We start from the raw sequence: 22,625 nt of genomic DNA on the forward strand, positions 1-22,625 counted from the left end.
GGTGGCCAGCTTGGTGGCCTGGTCCAATCAGCTGCCTCCACGAGCAGAGTCCCGGCCAATCGGCGTCCTCCACGACGGGGCTGGGGGGAGGGTATATAAGCCCAGACGGCGGCGGCGCGGTCCACACCGGCCGACACAGCAGAGACGCAGAAGCTTCGGGGTGGACTTTTTTTTTTCTAGCGGGAGAGGTAAGCGCCGCGGCCTGCGGTCCTGGCCCCCGCTTTTCCGGGCCGGCCTTGGGCCTTGCTGGCGGCTCCTACTGACCCGGGGTTCCTGTTGCATTTCAGGTCGGTTTCTTCGTTTACGTTTTTGTGCTGCGGCCTGTGGCTCGATTGCTTGCGACACCCGTTCACCTGCTGACCGACCCGATTGGCTCCCGGCAAGATGAAGCTCCCCTTGGTGGCTGCGGTGCTGCTGCTGCTGGGTGCAGCCCGGGCCGAGGAGGAGGACAAGAAGGAGGACGTGGGCACGGTGGTGGGCATCGACCTGGGCACCACCTACTCCTGGTGAGGGGTCTTTTTGTGTGTGTGGGTGGGTGGGTGGGGCGGGGCCCCCTAAGCTGGCGTGGACCGTGCGATGCCCATTGCTTTTCTGTTTTTCCCCGTTAAACCCACAGCGTCGGGGTGTTCAAGAACGGCCGCGTGGAGATTATCGCCAACGACCAGGGCAACCGCATCACCCCGTCGTATGTGGCTTTCACCCCCGAAGGGGAGCGGCTCATCGGGGATGCCGCGAAGAACCAGCTCACGTCCAACCCCGAGAACACGGTCTTCGACGCCAAGCGGCTCATCGGCCGCACGTGGAACGACCCGTCGGTGCAGCAGGACATCAAGTTCCTGCCCTTCAAGGTCTGACCCGGAATCTTTTAGGTGGAGGCACAGGGTTCAGAGCATTAAAAAGAGGGAAGGGGGCTTGGAGAATGTATGCAATGTATATTGTTTTAATTTGGTAATTCCAATATATTAGAAGATTTAGAACAAAGTCTCTGCCCACAGTAGTTTAGGATGGAAACGCTGATTAGGAGTGCAGATGTCTTGCCAAGAGTTAGCTTCCTGTGTGGGTTAGTCGATATTTGGCTTCGAGGGACCCAGCTTTAAGACACAAAAGTGTCTTAAAGAAAAAAAGTAAATTGAAGTAGCATTAGCTGTGTTTGTAAAAATGGTATTATTCTTTAAAATAGGTGGTTGAAAAGAAAACGAAACCATACATTCAAGTGGATATTGGAGGTGGGCAAACAAAAACATTTGCTCCTGAAGAGATTTCTGCCATGGTTCTCACTAAAATGAAAGAAACTGCTGAGGCTTACCTGGGAAAGAAGGTGAGGATTTTTCAATCAGTGCTAGGTGTGTTGTTATTGATTGATTTATGTAGAGATGTCTTGGTTTTCAAATTGGAATTTGGATGGCATCCATGTGGGTCATGCTTGGGGGGGCTCTTATTGTAGGTCAGACAAAACACTAGGCGTGTTCCATGTGTGTGAAATTGTATAGATTGTACTTACCTAAGAATTGGCTTACATACTAAAGTGCTAGCTTGGCTATAATGTAAAGGTTAAGCTATGTGACAAGTGTCCTAACTTACCCCTGCTTATCCTGTAGGTTACCCATGCAGTGGTCACAGTGCCCGCTTACTTCAATGATGCCCAGCGTCAGGCAACCAAAGATGCTGGGACGATCGCTGGACTGAACGTCATGAGGATCATCAATGAGCCGTAAGTGAGACTCCAGGCTGGGGCCGCCTTGCCAGGCAGGGAAGATGAGAACTGGCCTGAGCTTTCCCGGTTTCATTCTGACAGGACCGCAGCTGCCATTGCTTATGGCCTGGATAAGCGCGAGGGAGAGAAGAACATCCTGGTGTTCGACCTGGGCGGGGGAACCTTCGATGTGTCTCTCCTCACCATTGACAACGGGGTCTTTGAAGTCGTGGCCACTAATGGAGACACTCACCTGGGCGGAGAAGACTTCGACCAGCGTGTCATGGAGCATTTCATCAAGCTGTACAAAAAGAAGACTGGCAAAGATGTCAGGAAAGACAACAGGGCCGTGCAGAAGCTCCGGCGGGAGGTGGAGAAGGCCAAACGGGCCCTGTCTTCGCAGCATCAAGCAAGAATTGAAATTGAGTCCTTTTATGAGGGAGAGGACTTCTCAGAGACCCTCACTCGGGCCAAATTTGAAGAGCTGAACATGGTATGTGTCTTGTTTTCTGCTTTGCTGATGAGTTCCACTTTGGCTCTGACTTGAGGAATATTGAGGCAGTGTGTGGGCCTCGCAGGCAGCATGCTGACTTTGTCTGTCATTCTAGGACCTGTTCCGGTCTACCATGAAGCCTGTCCAGAAAGTGTTGGAGGACTCCGATTTGAAGAAATCTGACATTGATGAAATTGTGCTCGTTGGTGGTTCTACTCGAATTCCAAAGATTCAGCAGCTGGTTAAAGAGTTCTTCAATGGCAAGGAGCCATCGCGTGGCATCAACCCTGATGAGGCCGTGGCGTACGGTGCTGCTGTGCAGGCTGGGGTGTTGTCTGGTGATCAGGACACAGGTAGGTCACTGGCATCCCCAGCAGTGCTTCAGTGGCTTGATGGGGAGGAAGGCTGGCAGCAAGATCACACTGCTAGAGTACCGTGAGCAGGCCCTGGGCAGTCTGAGTCCTCGGCACGTGCTCTCATTTACTGCCCCCAAGATGGCCTGTGCCCAGAACCTAGCCTGACACCCAGATGGCAGAGCATGCATCCCTGGAATCGTTTGTCTTTTCAGGGGATCTGGTGCTGCTCGATGTGTGTCCTCTTACCCTTGGCATTGAGACTGTGGGAGGTGTCATGACCAAACTGATTCCAAGGAACACTGTAGTGCCCACCAAGAAGTCTCAGATCTTTTCTACAGCTTCCGACAACCAGCCGACTGTCACAATCAAAGTCTATGAAGGTAATTGCATTGTTCTAAGTATCCCCTACTTAGTGCTCGCTCTTGAAATGGCCAAGGAATAAAGTAACTGCTTTTCTTTTTTTTTTTCCCAGTAACTGCTATTTTTAAGATTTGGAGAGTATTTGACCACTCTTGAGTTTCATTGTCAGCACTTATCTAGCTATTTAGCACTCTCCTATTAAAAATAACTTCTGTTCCAGTTTCTAGAATACAGGCTAAGAAAAGGGTTTCTCATGATGGAAAGTAGCTGTGACTACGTTAATGATGTGTCAGTCTCTTTCAGCTTGATGAAGTGCCCTGTTGCTGTAGGCTGTGACTGACATGCAGCGGTGCAGGATGTGCTCTCTGTGTGTGTGTGTGTGTGTGTGTGTGTGTCACTGACACGTTCTGTGTGCACTTCCAGGTGAACGACCGCTAACCAAAGACAATCACCTCCTGGGCACATTCGACCTGACTGGGATTCCTCCTGCTCCCCGTGGGGTGCCGCAGATCGAAGTTACCTTCGAGATCGACGTGAACGGTATTCTGCGTGTGACGGCTGAAGACAAGGGTACAGGGAACAAGAATAAGATCACAATTACCAACGACCAGAACCGCCTGACCCCCGAGGAGATCGAGAGGATGGTCAACGACGCCGAGAAGTTTGCCGAGGAAGACAAAAAGCTCAAGGAGCGCATCGACACCAGAAACGAGCTGGAAAGCTACGCCTACTCGCTGAAGAACCAGATAGGAGACAAAGAAAAGCTGGGGGGCAAACTTTCCTCTGAAGACAAGGAGACCATGGAGAAAGCCGTGGAGGAGAAGATTGAATGGCTGGAAAGCCACCAAGATGCTGACATTGAAGACTTCAAAGCTAAAAAGAAGGAACTAGAAGAAATTGTTCAGCCAATTATCAGCAAACTCTATGGAAGCGCAGGCCCTCCTCCAACTGGTGACGACGAAGACACAACAGAAAAAGATGAATTGTAGATGCTGATCTGCTAACGCTGTACATTGTAAATATTGGACTCAGGAACTTTTGTTAGGAGAAAATTGAGAGAACTTAAGTCTCGAATGTAGTTGGAATCTTCACCTCAGAGTGGAGTTGAAAATGCTATAGCCCAAGTGGCTGTTTACTGCTTTTCATTAGCAGTTGCTCACACATCGTGGGGTGGGGGGACAAAAGGAATTGGCTATCTTTAACATTTTGGTTAGGGGGCGTGTTCACCTGGAAATGTTCTATTTAACAACTGGGTCATGTGCATCTGGTGTAGGAACTTTTTTCTACCACAAGTGACACCAATAAATGTTTGTTATTTACACTGGTCTAATTTTTGTGAGGAGCTTTCTCATTAGATGGTTTATTTTCAGGAAGTAACGAAAACTTATGGTGGGGGATACTTGGGATGTTGGGAGTAGTTCCAGTCAGCTCTTGCACTTTTCCTTGACTGTGCCTGCCCTTCCTAAGCAGGGGACAGGCTCACCCACAGCCTGTCTAGGCAAGGGCCATTTCAGAATGCCCTAGGCTCTTACACCTGCTTGGAAATCCCTGCTTCCCCTTTTGTAAAGCTTCCTTTCGGATTTATTATTATTATTATTATAGCTTTATTATTATTTTAGCTTTGTAGCTTCCTGGATTTACACTTGGACTATTTTGTGTCAAGACAGGTTTGGGATTGGGTAGACTTTCTGAGGAAAGGAACGGCCTAGGTGAATGCTGGCCACCAGTACAGGGCAGGTTCTTTAGGAACTCCAATACTGCCCAGGGGTAGGCATTTATGGCTATGGATTTGCTAGGGGTGGCCACAGACCTTGGGCTGATCCTGCCCTTGTCTTTGCGGTCTGGCTGCACTGCCCACGCCTGCCCCGGTGTGGAATGCATTGCAGCAGGTGTGCAGCTTAGACCCAGGACGGCACTAAAATGAACCTGCAGTGCTGTGTGCTCTAGGGATGCAGTTTTGATGGGGGTGAGCTTCCCCCGATTCCAGCGGATCCCCATGGCCTCAAAGGTTGCTGCCTTTTCATTAATAGGTGCAAATCACTTGTCTAGCTCATAGTGCTGGTAAAACCCTTGCACTGGGCAACCCACTTCATTTCGTCATGTACCTAAGTAGTTGAGAGCCATGTGAATTGGTGGTGCAAAAGCTATGTTTTCTGGTTATGTGATTTTGGGGGCTGCTATGGCACAGTGGGTGAAGCCACCAGCTGCAGTGCTGGAGCCCATGTATGTGAGTCCCAGTGGCTGCATTTCCAGTCCAGCTCCCTGCTAATGCACTTGGGAAAGGAGCAGGCATGACCCAATGGCTGGTAGGCTCCTGCTAACCATGTGGGAAACCTGGATCAAGTTCCAGGCTTCCTGCTTCAGCCTGACCAGTCCAGACTATTATGCTCATTTGAGTAGTGAACCAGCAGAATTTAAGACAACTGTGTCGCTGCTGGCCCCCACCCTTTAAATAAGTCTTTAAAAAAATAAAAGGGGCGCCTGGTATGGTAACCTGGCAGCTCAACACCTCACCTTGCCGGAATCCCATATGGGTGCTGGTTCCTATCCCGGCCCCGCTTCCCATCTAGCTCCCTGCTTGTGGCCTGGAAAAGCAGTTGAGCTTTGGGACCTTGTAGCTGTGTGGGAGACCCAGAAGAAGCTCCTGGCTCCTGGCTTTGGATGGGCTCAGCTCTGGCCATTGTGGCCACTTGGAAAGTGAATCAGCAAACAGAGGTTTTTCCTCTCTGTCTCTCCTCTCTATATCTGCCTTACCAATAAAAATAAGTCTTGTTTAAAAATAAATAAGTAGATAGACAGATGAAGCAAGCTAATATTTCTTACCTGTGCAAGCACTTTATCAAAAAAGGGAAAAACTTCAAGATCCTGAAGTCTTCTCCCTTCTTAAGCCCTTTGGATCCAGGGCAGGCACTTGGAACAATGCTAAAAATGCCACTTGTGATGGTCATGACCCACAGTGCAGTGCCTGGGTCTGCATCCCACCTGTGCTCCTTTCCAATCAAAATGAATAAAACTTAAAAAAAGCCCTGAGTTGGGCCCGGTGGCATGGCCTAGCGGCTAAAGTCCTCGCCTTGAGAGCCCCGGGATCCCATATGGGCGCAGGTTCTAATCCCAGCAGCTCCACTTCCCATCCAGCTCCCTGCTTGTGGCCTGGGAGGGCAGTTGAAGACGGCCCAATGCATTTGGGACACTGCACCCGCGTGGGAGACCCAGAGGAGGTTCCAGGTTCCTGGCTTCGGATCGGCGCAGCACCGGCCATTGCGGCTCACTTGGGGAGTGAATCATCGGACGGAAGATCTTCCTCTCTGTCTCTCCTCCTCTGTGTATATCTGGCTGTAATAAAAAATGAATAAATCTTAAAAAAAAAAAACCCTGAGTTTTATTAGTCAACTAGAGTCACAATACAATCATTATAAATTTCCCCTTCTGTGTTCATCCCACCAAACACAAAACAGAGCAACATGTCGCGCTGACTTCCCTCATGTGCGTCATCACAGCGGGTCAGTCCTCTGTCACCAGCGTTGGGCCTCTCGGCCTCACAGCCCACACCCACAGAACCGGGGTCTTCCTTCTCAGAAGCACGAGACACCGGCCATGGGATGACACACATGGAATGGTCCAGCCGCCCGGCGGGGAGGAAAGTGTCAAACTTCAGCAAGGTCCAATGTTGATTTTCTGTGTCGGGCAGGAAAAAAGTCGCTGTTCAGTTCATGTTGAGAAATTTCCAGAAATGCTCAGCCAATACAATGAACAAGCCTACTAATAAAGTTACTGCTTTAATGAAGTCATTCCCCACAAGTTCAGTGCCATCCCTTGGAATTTTATTTTTTTATTTTTATTGGACAGATACACAGAGAAGGGGAGACAGATTTTCTGTCTGCTGCTTCACTCGTCAAGTGGCCACAATGGCTGGAGCTGAGCATCCCCTGGGATTTACACAGATGAGTCAAATCAAAGCCAAAGCACGGTGTCATTTTTTAAGAAATATTCCGGTACTGAAAGGGACTGAGGGTCCCCAACTCACCTATGTGATACTGGTACATTGTGTCCAGTGCTCCAGTGGGAGTCATTCCTCCAAAGACATACAGGTGCTTCCCCACGGCTACGGCGGAGTGGGCGGCACAGCCCACAGGAGCAGCCCCCGTGGGACTAAGCTTCTGCCACTTCATGTCACCTGCCGAGAGAAGACTTGTCTTGGCACAAGTGGGCTACAATGTGGTTTCAGATTGATCCACCACAGTTACAAACACATCGCACTGACAGTCACTAAGAACGGTGAGATGTAACAGAACAGGGGATTACCAGGGTGGGAAGAGGCTTGGTGATCCAGACTCTCACGTGGGCATCCCAGGTGACTGCTGAGGTGCTCTTCAGGGTGCAAGGAAACGCGACCCTATTTTAGGGTGGCCTTCATCTTCAACTGTTCCTTAACTGTCCACAGAGAGGTAAGTGTGTGTGTGTGTGTTTTCATACTGTCAGCTTTTAAGACAGCGACTTCAAAAGTGTCGTTACTGGGCCCAGCGGCGTGGCCTAGCGGCTAAAGTCCTCGCCTTGAAAGCCCCGGGATCCCATATGGGCGCCGGTTCTAATCCCGGCAGCTCCACTTCCCATCCAGCTCCCTGCTTGTGGCCTGGGAAAGCAGTTGAGGACAGCCCAATGCATTTGGGACCCTGCACCCGCGTGGGAGACCCGGAAGAGGTTCCAGGTTCCTGGCTTCGGATCGGCACACACTGGCCCGTTGCGGCTCACTTGGGGAGTGAATCAACAGACAGAAGATCTTCCTCTCTGTCTCTCCTCCTCTGTGTATATCTGGCTGTAATAAAATGAATAAAATCTTTAAAAAAAAAAAAAAAGTGTCGTTACTTCTGCAGCTGCCCTTTCCTGGAGATGAGGAAGCAGGACCAGACAGACAGACGTGTTCATCCACAGCTTGGGAGTGGCAGGGCGTGACGTGTGCTCGGTGTGGAAGCTAAACCCCGGCTTGGCTACTACAGCAGCGCGTGGCCTCTGAACCCGCCCCTAAGCCGTAAGCGCGTTTCTGAGACATTTTTGTTCTTGTTTTCTTTTTGTGCTTCCTTTTAAATGCATGAGAGGTAGAGAGACAGATGAAGACAGAGCTGTCATTTCTGCTGGCTAACTTCCCAAATGCCTCTAACAGTCAAAGCAGACTTGGGCGTTCAACCCACATCTCCCTTGTGCCCGATGAGAACCCAATTACTGAAGAAATCTGCTGCCTACTACGGTGTGCATTCGCAGGAATTCTGCAGGCATGAGGGGCAGGCAGGGGTCGGACCCAGGAGCTCCAAGATGGCACATGGGCATCTGTAACTGCTAGGCCAAAAGCCTGTCTCCAGCATTTTTTTTCCTAATATTTATTTATTATTGGAAAGGCAGATTTATATAGAGAGAAGGAGAGACAGACAAAGATCTTCCATCTGCTGATTCACTCCCAAAATGGTTGTGACGGCTGAAGCTGAGCTGATCTGAAGCCAGAAGCCAGGAGCTTCTTTCAAAGTCTCCCAGGTAGGTATAGAGATTCAAGGGCTTGGGCCATGCTCTGCTGCTTTCCCAGGTCATAAGCAGGGAGGTAGATCAGAAGTGGAGCAGCCGGGATACAACCTAAGACATGCCGGTGCTATAAGTAGTGGCTTACCCCTTTATGCCACTGCACTGGCCCCATTCAAACAAGCATTTAAATAAGGCAGGATATCAATGGATTTTAAAGGTTTAGAGAACCACTTGTGTAGGTAAAAAAACGCAAAGCAGTTTCTCAGCATTAGAGAAAAGTATTGGGCCAGTGTAACTGCTCAACTGGTTAATCCTCTGTCTGCAAGTGCCAGCATTCCACATGGGCACCGGTGTGCGTTGCTCTACTCTGCTATCCATCTAGCTCCCTGATTGAGGCCTGGGAAAGCAGTGGAGGATGGCCTAAAACTTTATGCCCCTTGTGGAAGACTCCTGGTTTTGGATTGGCTCAACTGGCTGTTATGGCCATTTGGGGAGTGAACTAGCAGATGGACGATCTTCCTGTTCGTCCTTCTCTCTGTAAATCTGCCTTTCCAATAAAAGCAAAAACAGAGAGAGGGAGAGAGGAAAGTATTTTGTTCTTAAAAATGAACATTGGGGGCCTGGTGCCATAGCCTAGTGCTAAAGTCCTTGCCTTGCACATGCCATGATCCCAGTTCGTATCCCAGTAGCCCCGCTTCCCATCCACCTCCCTGCTTGTGGCCTGGGAAAGCAGTCGAGGTTGGTCCAAAGCCTTCGGACCCTGCACCCGTGTGGGAGACCCGGAAGAAGCTTCGGATTGGTGCAGTTCTAGCCGTGGCGGCCACTTGGGGAGTGAACCATCAGACGGAAGATATTCCTCTCTGCCTCTCCTCCTCTCTGTGTATCTGACTTTCCAGTAAAAAATCTTTTAAAAAATTGAACATTGAGAAGCCGGTATTGTGTGACCCCGGCATCCTCCATCAGAGAGGAGATCTCAGTCCTGGCTGCTCCACTGCTTTTTAATTTTTATAAAAGATTTCTTATAAATAAAATAAAATAAAATAAATGCTGTTCAAGTCCAAGCGCCTGCTAATGTGTATCCTGGGAGGCGGCGGATGATGGCCCAAGTGCTTGGGTCCCTGCCACCCCCAGGAGACCCGGCTGGAGCTCCTCTCCTTCAGCCTGATCCAGCGCTGGCTGTGATGGGCGTGTTTGGGAGGAAGCCAGTGGATGGCAGACGGAGATCTCTGTCCTGCTCTTTCCGCCTTTCAAATAAATCAAAATAAATTTTTTTTTTTAGCTATAATCTTTCCTATTATTTTACTCTCTTTTTCCTCTCATCGGGCTGCCTGGTTCTGTGAAGATGGCTTCCATCTCTGCTTGCAAGCAGGGACCCAGCAACTCAGGCTGGGAGGCGAGAACCACCCAGTCAGGCCAAAATTCTGGCCAATGCAATGTCCCCTGGCTTCAGATGTCACCTGGTGAGAAAACGTGGGCTTTGGCAAGGCAGCCTCCTGTGCATCAGCGTTCCTGTGCCTTCTGCCCATTGTTCCAATTCGAGCGGCCCGGAGCCACCAGGAAACACGTTCCATTGTCCATGTGACCACTCACAACCAGGCGTGTGCTCGTTACCAGTCACCGTGCTAAGTGCTGGGAAGAGACTGGGAAACAAGAGACAAATCCCCAGCCCTAAGGCAGCACAAGGCCCAAGAGAACAATCCAGAAAGAACCCAGCACTCCAGGGCACACAGGCCCTTCACATGCCCAAAGACAATTCTCATGCACTCCTTGTGTGCCAGTGCTGGAAACCCACCTCCTGACCCACACTGCACCCAAACCCTCAAGGGCTACTGGCTAAAGAACTCCAATTGGGGAACACAAAAGCACAGCAGACTGTGACAAGAGGGCATGGTTGTTGCAGGGATAAAAGATGGTAAACACCTAAGCCCACACTAAGTACTCAGGAGTGCTCTCATCCCCGTTCTTGCTCATTAGTAAAGCTTGGTAGAACAGGCCCAGTGTGATAGTCTAGTGGCTAAAGCCTCACTTTGCATGCCCGGGATCCCATATGGGCAGCAGTTTGTGTCCTGGCAGCTCCACTTCCCATCCAGTTTCGTGCTTGCGGCCTGGGAGGGAAGCAGAGGACGGCCCAAAGTCTTGGGACCCTGCAGCTATATGGGAGACCCAGAAGAGGATCCTGGCTCTTGACTTTGGATCAGCTCAGCTGTGGCTATCGCAGCCACGTAGGGAGTGAACCCACAGATAGAAAATCTTTCTCTCTGTCTCTTCTTCCTTCTGTATGTCTGCCTTTCCAATAAAAATATATTAATATATTAATATTAAGCAGCTCCTTTCCATCCAGCTCCCTGCTTATGGCCTGGAATAGCAGTCGAGGATGGCCTAAAGCCTTGGGACCCTGCACCTGTGTGGGAGACCTGGAGGAAGTTCCTGGCACCTGGGTTCAGATTGGCGTAGCACCAGCTGTTTTGGTCACTTGGGGAGTGAATCATCGGACGGAGGATCTTCCTCTCTGTCTCTCCTCCTCTCTGTATATCTGACTTTGTAATAAAAATAAATAAATCTTAAAAAAAAAACTTGGCAGAGTCTAGTGAAGATTCTGCCGGCTGGCCAAGTCACCCGCAGGCAAGATCAAGGCCTTTTCAAAGCCACTCCCAAACATTTCGCACTCATCGGCTCCTGTGCCGTCCTCCTGACTTACCTGTGTCAATGCAGTGAAGATCACTGTAGAATGTCTCCCCGGCCAAGCCTCCGTGGATGAAGAGCTTTGTCCCTGCTGCCACCATAACATGACCATGCCGTGGGGAAGGAGGACTTCCAAAGGTCTCTGGCTGTGACCACGTCAGAGTGTCTAGGAAAGCAAGGTTCAATGAATCAAAGAGCTAAACCAGGAAGCAAGGAGATGGGAAACACACACAGGGCTCTTGTCACCTCCTGGGAGGCAGCAATGCTACAAGCAGGTGGAGACTGGGAAGTCATTCACCCCAACTCACTAACCTAGCCCAGCCTCCCTCCCTCACCAGCCTGTGCCTGGGCACTTTCAGAGCCACAGAACCCACCAACTGACACGCCCATTCTACTTGGCATCAGGAAGCCAGCCTTTGCCCTGCAGTTAAAGTTCACTAATCAGACTGGTCTCCGATTGCAGCCATTCTGTTGTGGAAGACAAGATTTTATTCTTTTTTAAAGGGTGAGTAGTAGCCCATACTTCATTTACACTAAAATTCCTTTGGTCATCAGTGGACATCTGATTTCATCTCTTAGTTATTGTGACATGAGCTACTGTAATAAACACGGGGGTACAGATAACTCTGAAATGCTGATTTTATTTCCGTTGGATACATTCCCAGGAGTGGGATGGCTGGGTCACATGGCAGATCTATTTTCAGGTTTCTGAGAAATCTCTACACGATCTTCCATAATGGTTCTACTAGTTTACTCTCCCACCAACAGTACACTGAGGTGCCTCTTTCCATTTGCAAAAAAAAAGTAGTAATTAATATATACAGAGAGTACCAAAAAATGTAATGAGTATGAGTGAAATCTTGAGATAATATTGAGATTTTGGGTCCAGTGAGGTAGCCTAGTGGCTAAAGTCCTCGCCTTGCACACAACAGGATCACATATGGGCGCCAGTTCTAGTCCCAGCGACCCCACTTCGCATCCAGCTCCCTAGCTGTGGCCTGGGAAAGCATTATAAATTAATGCTTTTAATTATGAAATAGAATATGTAAAAAATAAAATAAAACATGTGATTGTGAAAAATTAAGACAAAAATCAGGGCCCATTGTGAAGACTCAATTGGCTAATCCCCTCTTCAAGGACCAGGATCCCATGTGGGCACTTGCCCAAAACGCAATATTATTAAAAAAAAAAAAAAATGAGAATTGCTTTGTAAGATAATGCCAAGGAAAGGACAATGTAGTGGTGTAACGGGTTAAGCTGCCTAAAGTGCCAGCATCCTGTATGAATGCTGATTTGGGCCCCAGCTGTGTCCCTCCCAGCCAGCTCCCTCCTTGTGGCCTGGGAAAGCAGTCGAGGATAACATAGGTGTTTGGGCTCCTGGAACCACATGGGAGACCTGAAAGAGCTCCTGGTCCCCAGCTTCCAATCAGCTCAGTTCTGGACATTGTGGCCATTTGCCAAGTGAAACCGCACACGGAAGAATCCTCTCCCTGTCAGTCTGCCTTTCAAATACGATAAATAGTTTTTTAAAAATATGTCATTCAATGTTTGCACCATTTCAACTCAGTAACTGCACTTCTTAACATCTATTCTGCTTAAATGTTTGTGTCTCATGTAAATGTCCAGCAACATGAATTCAAGGTCAGCAAAAAGTACATCTGTAGGGGAATTACGGCAGGAGGAACACCCACAGAGGCTGCTTTGCATGCATATTGGTCCTGACTTGACGTATGAGGAGGTAGTAATAGTAGCAGTTAATACTTACTAGGTACTTCCAATGTGCCAGGCAGTGTGTTGTGCAGAATAACATATTATCTCAATGAAACTTTACAACTCTCCATGATAGACTATTATAAACTTCATTTTACAAACCAGCCGGCCAAGACCCAGAGCCTTCAGACTCTTGGTCTGAAGCAGCACAAAGCATTGTCGGATCTGGTTTGTGGTCAGGCCATCTGAGTTCGCAGTTTAGGCATGTAATTAACATCTACTAACCCTGTGCCCCAAGAGGAAGCCACACAATCCTATTTACAATTGGATTACTTGGGCCCAGCGCCGCGGTCTATTGGCTAAAGTCCTCGCCTTGAATGCCCTGGGATCCCATATGGGCGTTGGTTCTAGTCCCGGTAGCTCCACTTCCCATCCAGCTCCCTGCCTGTGGCCTGGGAAAGCAGTCGAGGACAGCCCAAGGCTTGGGACTCTGCACCCGTGTGGGAGACCTGGAAGAAGTTCCTGGCTCCTGGCTTCGGATTGGCATAGAATCGGGCGTTGTGGTCACTTGGGGAGTGAATCATCGGACGGAAGATCTTCCTCTCTGTCTCTTCTTCTTTCTGTATATCTGACTGTAATAAAATAAATAAATCTTAAAAAAAATAAATCTAAAAAAAAAATTGGATTCCTTCTGTGTGGTCTAAAAGCTTTTGTGTCATTTTTTTAAAAAATCAGAAAACTCATCTATAGGTGTATATTTAGAAACATGTTTGACCAATACTTAAGGAAGTCTGAAAGGAACTGGTGGGGACTATTCTCTGTGTCCATCTGTCTCAGGAGCAGCACGGACAGGTTAAAGGGATGACTGTTCCTGTACAAAGTGTATTCTGTACATTTTCTAAAGTGATTGTCTCAACCGTGTTTAGTACAAAGTTTGTAGTGGGAAGTTTGTAGCTAAGGGACACACCAGTGAGGCCTCAACGTGAGACCCTCAGTCCATACTTGCGTCAAACACATGCAGCTTGACGTCCCGCACGGGCTGGGCTCCTCTCTCTCCTCCCCCAAAGACGTACAGCCGGCTCCCGATGGCTGCCGAGGAGGTGTGGAATGTCCGCGGAGATGGGGGCAGACTCGTCACTTCCGGTGTGGTCCAAGACCTGCTTTCTGATTTGAGAGAAGATGGACACCCAGGCTAAGATCTTGACTCTTGGGCCGAATGAGATCACTTTTCCATCTAATCCCATATTCACATACACAAATGTCAAGCAGGGAGGCTGGTACTTAGAATTTCCCAGACAGACCAACATTTTCCAGAGCCACAAGTATAAGCAAGAATAAGGTACAGTGTTGGTGTGGTGGTATAGTCAGCCAAGCTTTAGCCTGTGGCGCTGGCCTCCTATATAGGTACCAGTTCAAGTACTGCTATTCCACTTCTGATCCAGCTCCCTGCTAATGGCCTAGGAAAGCAGTGGAGGATGGCCCAAGTCCTTGGGTGCCTGCACCCATGTGGGAGACTCAGAAGAAGCTCCTGCCTCCTGGCTTCTGACTAGCCCAGCTCCAGTGATTGTGGCCATGTGAGCAGTGAGCCAGAGAATGGAAGGTCTCTGTCTCTCTCCTCTTTGTAATGCTGCCTTTCAACAAAAACAAACAAAATCTTTTGAAAAAATGTTTAACATAAAATAAGGACGTTCAAATTGCTTTCAGAGGACTTGGCGCTCTCTGAATTCTATTCTGTTTTGCTGATGGGCTTCGCCTATGCCCCATTCAGAGGAGCCCCACACCTTCCAAAACCCATGCCCACTGTGATGCCGGGGCCCAAATGCAGGAGCCCAACCTGCCAAAACCCATGCCCACTGCGATGCCGGGGCCCAAATGCACCACCTGTGCGTTTTAGGACATACAGCAACATATCTGGTTCTACCCATTAGATGCAAGAGGCACACTCTACACACACTGCGATAACCAGAAATGTTTCTAGGTATGGCCTAATGTCCTCTACGGGGTCTAAGTGCCCCCACTGGAGATCTGGATGATCTGGGCTCTGGATACTCTCTGTCACCTCCCTTCTCCACAAACTTGTCTATATGACATAGCTGGTTTCTGAAATCTTCTCCAGCTTTGACATTTAAGGAGTTGGTAATTGTATATATTACTGGGAAAAAATACAACTTTATTATTTTCAGATTTCACTGTAAGTTGGAATTCTTATTATCTATGAGGTAGGTAGAGCTAAATGGATTAATCAGTGCAATTAATCCAAATATACTATAATTATCACTGGCTTTATGTATGCATGTAAATAAAGCAATGTTGGGCTACTTACCAGGGTTCAGGACTTGTACACAGTTCCGATTGCCTGACTGGTTGGCACCTCCAAACACCCAGATGCTGTGAGGGGTGCAGGAGGGAGTGAAGCTGGCGTGCTCATACCGGGGCAGAAGGCCCTCCAAGCGGGCCTGGGCCCATTGGTGTGCACCTAGAAAACAGGTCACCAGTCCTTAGATCGGAGGCTGCTAACTGTCTACAGATTGACAGCTTGTGGAGAGACATGCCAAGAGCCCACAGGAATAGCCAGCAGGTCACTTTGAGCGAAAATGGTCAAGCCCCAAAAGGTTTGGCATCAGACGCTTCAGGGCACTGCCAACCTCGTCCACAAATCCTCTTTGGAAAAGAAACTTCCTCCATCCTCCCAATCACCTGGGGAGATCCTGGAAGACGCATTCCTGCTTGATACCAGAAGTGGTCACCTGACTCAAAGTGGGTCAATCAGATCCACTGCCTCTATGCTCTCACAGGGATGTGCTGGTTTTCTGCCCTTGACTTTTGTCAAACATTCCTGTAGCTATGTCATTTCTCTTTTCATTGCTGGCTTAAGGATTTCTGTTTTCCGCAATAAATGAGTTCTGACTAAAACGAGTTCACAGAATATAGATACTTATTAGAAATGATATTATTTGAGACCCAGAGAAACACAGGCAGAAGCAGAGGTGAGGGAGGAGAGAGGGGTAGAGACAGAGAAGAGAGAAGGAAGAAAGAACAAGCAAGAAAGAATTCCTCCCTTCTGCTTCACTCCCCCTAACGCCCATAGCAGCTCGGGCTGGGCCGGTTTCAACCAGGAGCCTGGGGAGCTTAACCCAGGTCTGTTACACAGGGTGGCAGTGCCTCAGCTACTGCAGCCATCAGCACTGCCCCCCAGGGGCACTGGAAGAAGCGAGAATTTTTAATTTTTGGAGCTGAAATTTAAACCCAGGTGACTCTGGTGTAGGATGTGGGTGTCTCAGCTGGCATCCCAACGGCTAGGCCAAACAGTTGCCATCTATTGCTTATTTTACTTAGTAAACCACTTAGCTAGGACTGTTGGGAATCACGTTGTTAGAGTACAGATGCCAAGCAAAGCAAATTATCATGCCCACTTGACAGGACACTGAGGCCTGGATGATGGACGACTTAGACAGTTTGGCTGGGATTACGAAGTCAGGAATGGGTTGTAATAGATATGTAACTGCACTAGGCAGTGAGCAACTTGAACCCTGGGAGGGATTTAACTTACCTTGGATTTCCTGGTGCAGAGAGCAGACACTCCAATGCCCAGACAGGACTCAAGATGATGATGGCACATTGGCACATCAGAGAATGAGAGCCCCGAACGCAGGCGGGAGCTCAGTTCAAAGAACTGTTACTGTGCAATTAGAAGTCCTCTTACTGCTGTCACCTTCCAGAATGATCCGTACACGCACAAACTACTTCCAGATATAAGCTCCTGCACATTTGCTTTAATACTTTTTTTTATTACTTTTTTTAAAAAAGGATTTATTTATTTTTATTACAAGGTCAGACACACAGAGAGGAGGAGTGACAGAGAGGAAGATCTTTTGTCCGATGATTCAGATTGGTTCAGCTCTGGGGAATGAATCAAGATTTTCCTTTCTGTCTCCCCTCTTCTCTGTATATCTGACTTTCCAATAAAAAGAAATAAATCTTTATAAAAACAAATAGACAGGGCCCAGCGGTGTGGCCTAGCGGCTAAAGTCCTCGCATTGAAAGCCGGGATCCCATATGGGCGCCGGTTCTAATCCTGGCAGCTCCACTTTCCATCCAGCTCCCTGCTTGTGGCCTGGGAAAGCAGTTGAGGACGGCCCAATGCCCAGTGCATTGGGACCCTGCACCCGCGTGGGAGACCCGGAAGAGGTTCCAGGTTCCCAGCTTCGGATCAGCGTGCATCGGCCCGTTGCGGCTCACTTGGGGAGTGAATCATCGGACGGAAGATCTTCCTCTCTGTCTCTCCTTCTCCGTGTATATCTGGCTGTAATAAAATCAATAAATCTTAAAAAAAAAAAAACCAAATAGACAAAAAAATGAGACTACCTGGCTAGCCATGGAAAACACCTTGGACAATGGGTGTCAAGTCAGGATATTGTAAGTCTAACTAAGAAATAGCTCCACACTGTGGTAGTGGTAGCGGAAATGATAAGCAATTATGAAGATGAGCGACATTACGAACTTGGTGGTTAACTGGCTCTATTTATATTTTCCTAGAAAATTATTTCTTGGATGAATGGCTGGATGGTCAGGCCTCCATAAGGATTCTCTTCCTAAGAGAGGGGGGCACTTATCAGGTAGATGTGTGCCAGGAGCTTGCAGAGATCTTTGGGACCTGTCCATAGCAATTTTTTTAAAGATACATTTATTTATTTGTTATTGGAAAGTCAGATTTACAGAGAGAAGGAGAGAGAGAGAGAATGATCTTTCATCCATTGGTTCACTCCCCAAGTGGCCACAACAGCTGCAATTGAGCTGCTCTGAAGCCAGGAGCCAGGAGGGTGCAGGGTCCTGAGGCTTTGGGCCATCCTTGGTTGCTTTAGCAGGCTATAAGCAGGGAACTGGATGGGAGGTGGAGCAGCTGGGACATGAACTGGTGCTCATATGGGATTCCGGCGTGTGCAAGGCAAGGATTTAGCCACTAGGCTACTATGCCAGGCCCATTTGGTGCTGTTTTATAGAGGAACAAACTTGCTGCCCTGCCTGAACTGTCATGCTTAGCAATGCTGACGTCACGGTCCATGCACAAAGCCAGCTGTGCCCCACAGCCTCGGGGCTTACCCAGATCCATGGTGTGCACATCCGAGAAGCTTCTGCTTGGATTTGCTCCCCCAACAATGAAGATCTTCCCTCTCTTGTCACCACTAACAGGAGGTAAATATGAGCAGCTGTGGCCAACTCGAGCACAGGGGATCTCTCCGGATGGAGTCAAGGTGTACCTGACAAAGGAAGAAGTAACCAGAAGGCCTGAACAGAGAACAAACAGCATGTTCTTTCCATTCCTAAGAAGTGGCGACAATGAACAGTCTCCCGTGTGGACATTTAACATTGCCTGCAGCCGAGTAGCACCTCCATGATCCTGGGGACAACACCTGCCCTTAGCTCACAGCTCTCAACTTTTTCAGCTCTGTCACAATTTCATCTTATGCGGCCACACTGGGCTAGTGACCACTCCTATCTGGTAGTCTGAGAAACACAACCAGCAGTAGTGACTGTATGTCCTAGCACAAGATGGTGGCAAGGACTGGGGTTTGTGAACTCAGAGTGAGTTCAAATCCTAGCTCAGGTATTCTCCAGTGTGGGAACCTTTGTGAACTTCGATTGCCTCATTTTCACAAATGAGAACAGATAAAGTTCTTGTCTTGAAGGTGGATGGTGAAGACTGAGATACGGCCTCGCAGGCGTGCAGGAAGAGATCCAGCCAATGGTGGGGACAGCCTGATGTGCATTTATAGAAACCTACAGCCACAAGGCTCCTGTCAGCAGATAGATTCTCCTGAATTTGCTAATTTTAAGAGCCTTTCTAGAGTACTCACAGAGCTTACCCTATTAGAAACCAAAACCATGGGCCCAGCATGATAGCGTAGTGGTTAAAGTCCTGCCTTGAAAACACCAGGATCCCATATGGGCGCCGGTTCTAATCCTGGCGGCTCCACTTCCCATCCAGCTCCCTGCTTGTGGCCTGGGAAAGCAGTCAAGGACGGCCCAAAGCCGTGGGACCCTGAACCCGCGTGGTAGACCCGGAAGAAGCTCCTGGCTCCTGGCTTCAGATAGGCTCAACTCCAGCCATTGCGGCTGCTTGGGGCGTGAACCATTGGATGGACGATCTTCTTCTGTGTTCTCCTGCTCTCTGAATATCTGCCCTTCCAATAAAAATAAATTAATCTTTTAAAAAATCCAAAGCCAGGGTTTTGGGGAAAAAAATCAAATAAGTATCTGAGTCATTCCATTCTGAAAAGTTATTCTGAATATTCCTTGAGAAAACAATTCAAGCCCAGTTGGGGAGAGAATCAGCAGATGGAAGATCTTCCTCTCTGTATATCTGACTTTGTGATAAAAAATAAAATAAACTTTATTTTTTTAAGAGTGCTTGGCACAGGCAGAAGGATCAGCACAAACAGGTCCCAAGTGCGGCAGCTGCACAACATGGGCAAGGATGGCAAGAACAACCGTATGAGGAACAAGGTTTGCAGTTGGAAAGATGGGCAGGAATGGATTCTGCAGAGCCCTGCTTGAGGAGTCTGGTTTTATTCTAAGACCAATAGGGAAGCACAAAAGGGCCCTAAAACTAGGAAACACCATGATTACAATGTACTTCAGGCCTCGCATTGCATGGATCACCGAAGTGGGAGGATCTCCTTCAACGCCAAGGCAAAGGTGCCCTCCCCCAGCAGCCTTCTGTGAGCCCAGCTGCAGCACAGACCTTCCCTCATCACTATCACCTGCTCTTCTGCAGCTGACACCACCCAGGCCTGGCTGCCTTTGGACCCCAAGGCCCCACAGAGCAGCTGCCTGTCAGACGCGTGTGGGATGCTGAATGAAGTTTGGTCAAACGAGCCACCAGTGAAGCCAGCTTCAGGCAAACCAGACTCCCTAAACAATCTTAAAAACGAGTTGCAGCTTGGGGGACCGTCAGCATGGGAGCTAAGGCTGGCAGCTGGCCAGTGCCTTACTCTCCTAATAAGAGGATTTTAATAAAATCAATATCTGCTCTGTGAAAACGATCACGCCCTTCCTCCGAAGGCCTTCTTAGATGGTTGGATTTTAATTACTGAAAGCCGCAGTTTCATCCCGATTTTTTCATTTATGACCAAATCTGTTAGGAAACTACTTATAAATTACAAAGTTAGATTTTTGCGTCTGAATTCTTCCTTACCATGTTGCTTTCCTGGGCTTGTCTCCAGGCTCCAAGATTGGCAGCTGCTTCATGGTGTCCTGTACACATGAAAAAAAAGCAATTTGAGATATTTATGATGGTCTTCTTCATAAAATACAAAACAAATCCACTCATCTCTCTTTGACATCTTTCCTGTTGAATGTAGCACTTTCTAGCACCTGATTACACTTTTAATAATTTATTTATTTGAAAGGCAAAGTTATAGCGAGCGTGCAAGAGAGATCTTCCATCTGCTGGTTCACTTCCAAAAAGGTTGCAACAGCCCCAGCTGTTCAGGCCAAATCCAGGAACCAGAAATTCCATCTGGCTCTCCCATGTGGATGGCAGGGGTCCAAGAACTTGGGCCATCTTCTATGGCTTTTCCAGACACATTAGCAGGGACCTGGATCAGATGAGGTGTGGTTGGGACTCGAATGAAAGCGGCCTATGGGATACCAGCTTTACAAGCAGCAACTTCATCTGTAGTGCCAAACACTGTTCCCATACCTGATTAATTTAAATAAGCACCACGGCTTTTTTTTTCTTGAGATTTATTTATTTATTTGAAAAGGTTATAGAGAGAAGGAGAGATAACAGAGAGGGATGTCTTGTATCCACTGGTTCACTCACCAAATGGCCATAATGGCCAGACCAAAGCTAGGAACCAAGCACTTCAACCAGTCTCCCGAATGGGTACAGGAACCCAAGTACTTGGGCCACCTTCTACTGCTCTCCCAATCACATGAGCAGGTAGACGCTCAGAAGTGGAGGAGTTGGGACTCAACCTGGTGCCCACATGCATGGCAGCATGGCAGATCGTGTTTTAACCTGTTTTGTCCCAGTGCCAATCCTATCATCAACTTTTTGATATAGCCTTATAGTTGTGAGACAACCATAACATAACTTTCTTAACATGGTTACAAGAGTTTTATGGTGAAAGATATGTTTTTATTTTTAATTTTCATGGGAGGAATTGTATATATCAAAATAAAATTTTAGAATTTTATCTACATTTACCAGAAATAAAATAGGCACTGTGAGGCACAGCAAGTTAAGCTGCCTCTGGTGTTGCCAACACAGCATTCCGGAGAGCCAGCTCAAGTGTCAGCTACTTCTAAATTTCCATCTAGTTTTTCACTACAGCTTCCCATGTGTGTCCTAGCTGTTCCACTTCCAGCTCCCCGCTAATAAAGAGCAGCAGAAGATGGCCCAAGTACGTGGGTCCCTGCTCCCGGCCCAGTTCCTGCCTTTGTGGCAATTTGGGGAGTGAACCAATAAATGGATGGCTCACTCCCCAAATGGCCATAATGGCCACAGATGAGTTCATCCGCAACCAGAAGCCAAGAGGTTTTTCCAGGCCTCCCATGTGGGTGCAGGAGCCCAAGGACTTCAACCATAGCAGGGAGCTGGATGGGAAGTGGACCTGCCGGGATTAGAACAGGCGACCATATGAGATTCTGGTGCGTTCAAGGCGAGGACTTTAGCTGCTAGGCTACACTGCCAGACAGAAAAGTAAAGTAAATCTTAAAAAAAAAAAAAAAAAAAAAAAGTGCGATGTTCAATTCTGGCTACTCTGCCCTGGCCCAAGTGCTTGGGTTCCTGGCTCCTGGCTTCACATCTGGGGGGAGATACAGCTTAAAGATGATTCTCCCTCCCTACCTCACTGTGTTATTCTGGCCTTTCCAACAAATACATCTTATATAAATAAATACATGAGTAAAAATCACTGGAATGGATTCTAGATTAGATTCCACTAAATTCCTAACGCGCAGGGCATGGTTGGAATTCAATTTAGAGAGCCTACCAACCGACCCAGCCTAAGGAGTGGAATTAAGTGTTAACAGGCCCAGGGATCTAACAGGCGGATCGCAGGGCGGCCGTGGCCACAAACTGTCGACCCCAACCCCGGAGAGGGGGATGGGCTGTGCTGCGCGGGGACCCCCTCCCCCGCCTCCTCCCACAGGGCACCCCCGCGAGGCTGCTCTCTCCAGGGGCTAGGAGACCCGATCGAAATGGATCGGGCGGGCGCCTTTCGGCCAACGAGCCCAGGCTGGACCCCAATGAGGCCCTGCCTCGTTCATTCCTCCTGGCTCAGGCCCCTTTGCTAAGGGAAGCTGTTGCTCAGGCCCCGGAAACCCCAACCCCGGACCACGTTACCTGCGGCGGCTGCAGCCGGTGGCGGGCCTTGGCTCCGCCCTGCGGGGACGGACCTTGGCTCGGCGCACCGCCCCCGGGCCCGGAAGAACGCGGGGGCCAACAGCTCCCCTTGCGCCGGGCTTAGGGTGCCCGCCGGGCCTCCCTCGCCGGGCCTCCTTGGCAACGAACCACTTGGCAGCGTACTGGGCTGGGCGTCTACTTGGGTGACCCGAATTCCCCGGAGCAGCACGCTGCACGTTTTCAGTAAGAGCAATGGGTTCTGGAGCGGAGAGCTCAGGGTGCATTGCTACCCATGCCATCTGTCTGCAGTGGGATTTTGGAGGCCTTGGCACGGCTGGGGCGGCCCCCAGCAGAGGGGTGCTGAGAGACCACACAGCCCCTTGGCCTGCTGTTCATCATCCAAGAGAGAGAGGCACAAAGGCAAGTGACTAGGGGGCGATTGTAAGGAGTGCCAAGATTGAAGGGTTGACA

The 22,625-nt window shown here is 48.9% G+C and overlaps 2 protein-coding genes across 2 annotated transcripts; one reads left to right on the forward strand and one right to left on the reverse strand.

The window, feature by feature from the left end:
* The first annotated feature begins 250 nt into the window (after window positions 1-250).
* Window positions 251-4,221, forward strand: LOC131479008 (endoplasmic reticulum chaperone BiP). The gene is made up of 8 exons (XM_058659659.1): window positions 251-506; window positions 617-848; window positions 1,181-1,318; window positions 1,599-1,711; window positions 1,796-2,186; window positions 2,302-2,539; window positions 2,755-2,922; window positions 3,326-4,221. The coding sequence occupies exons 1-8, from the start codon at window positions 385-387 to the stop codon at window positions 3,889-3,891; spliced, it is 1,968 nt and encodes a 655-aa protein (XP_058515642.1). The 5' UTR covers window positions 251-384; the 3' UTR covers window positions 3,892-4,221.
* A 2,041-nt stretch (window positions 4,222-6,262) lies between these two features.
* LOC101536699 (rab9 effector protein with kelch motifs) lies at window positions 6,263-22,250 on the reverse strand. The gene is made up of 8 exons (XM_004593569.2): window positions 22,155-22,250; window positions 19,998-20,056; window positions 17,903-18,060; window positions 15,126-15,278; window positions 13,805-13,966; window positions 11,109-11,258; window positions 6,927-7,076; window positions 6,263-6,577 (listed from the first exon to the last, which is right to left on the reverse strand). Exons 2-8 carry the CDS (start codon window positions 20,048-20,050, stop codon window positions 6,285-6,287), a joined length of 1,119 nt encoding a protein of 372 aa, XP_004593626.2. The 5' UTR covers window positions 20,051-20,056; window positions 22,155-22,250; the 3' UTR covers window positions 6,263-6,284.
* Window positions 22,251-22,625: the final 375 nt, after the last annotated feature.

This window comes from Ochotona princeps, unplaced genomic scaffold (genome assembly GCF_030435755.1).
Source record: "Ochotona princeps isolate mOchPri1 unplaced genomic scaffold, mOchPri1.hap1 HAP1_SCAFFOLD_5114, whole genome shotgun sequence".
Taxonomy (NCBI): domain Eukaryota; kingdom Metazoa; phylum Chordata; class Mammalia; order Lagomorpha; family Ochotonidae; genus Ochotona; species Ochotona princeps.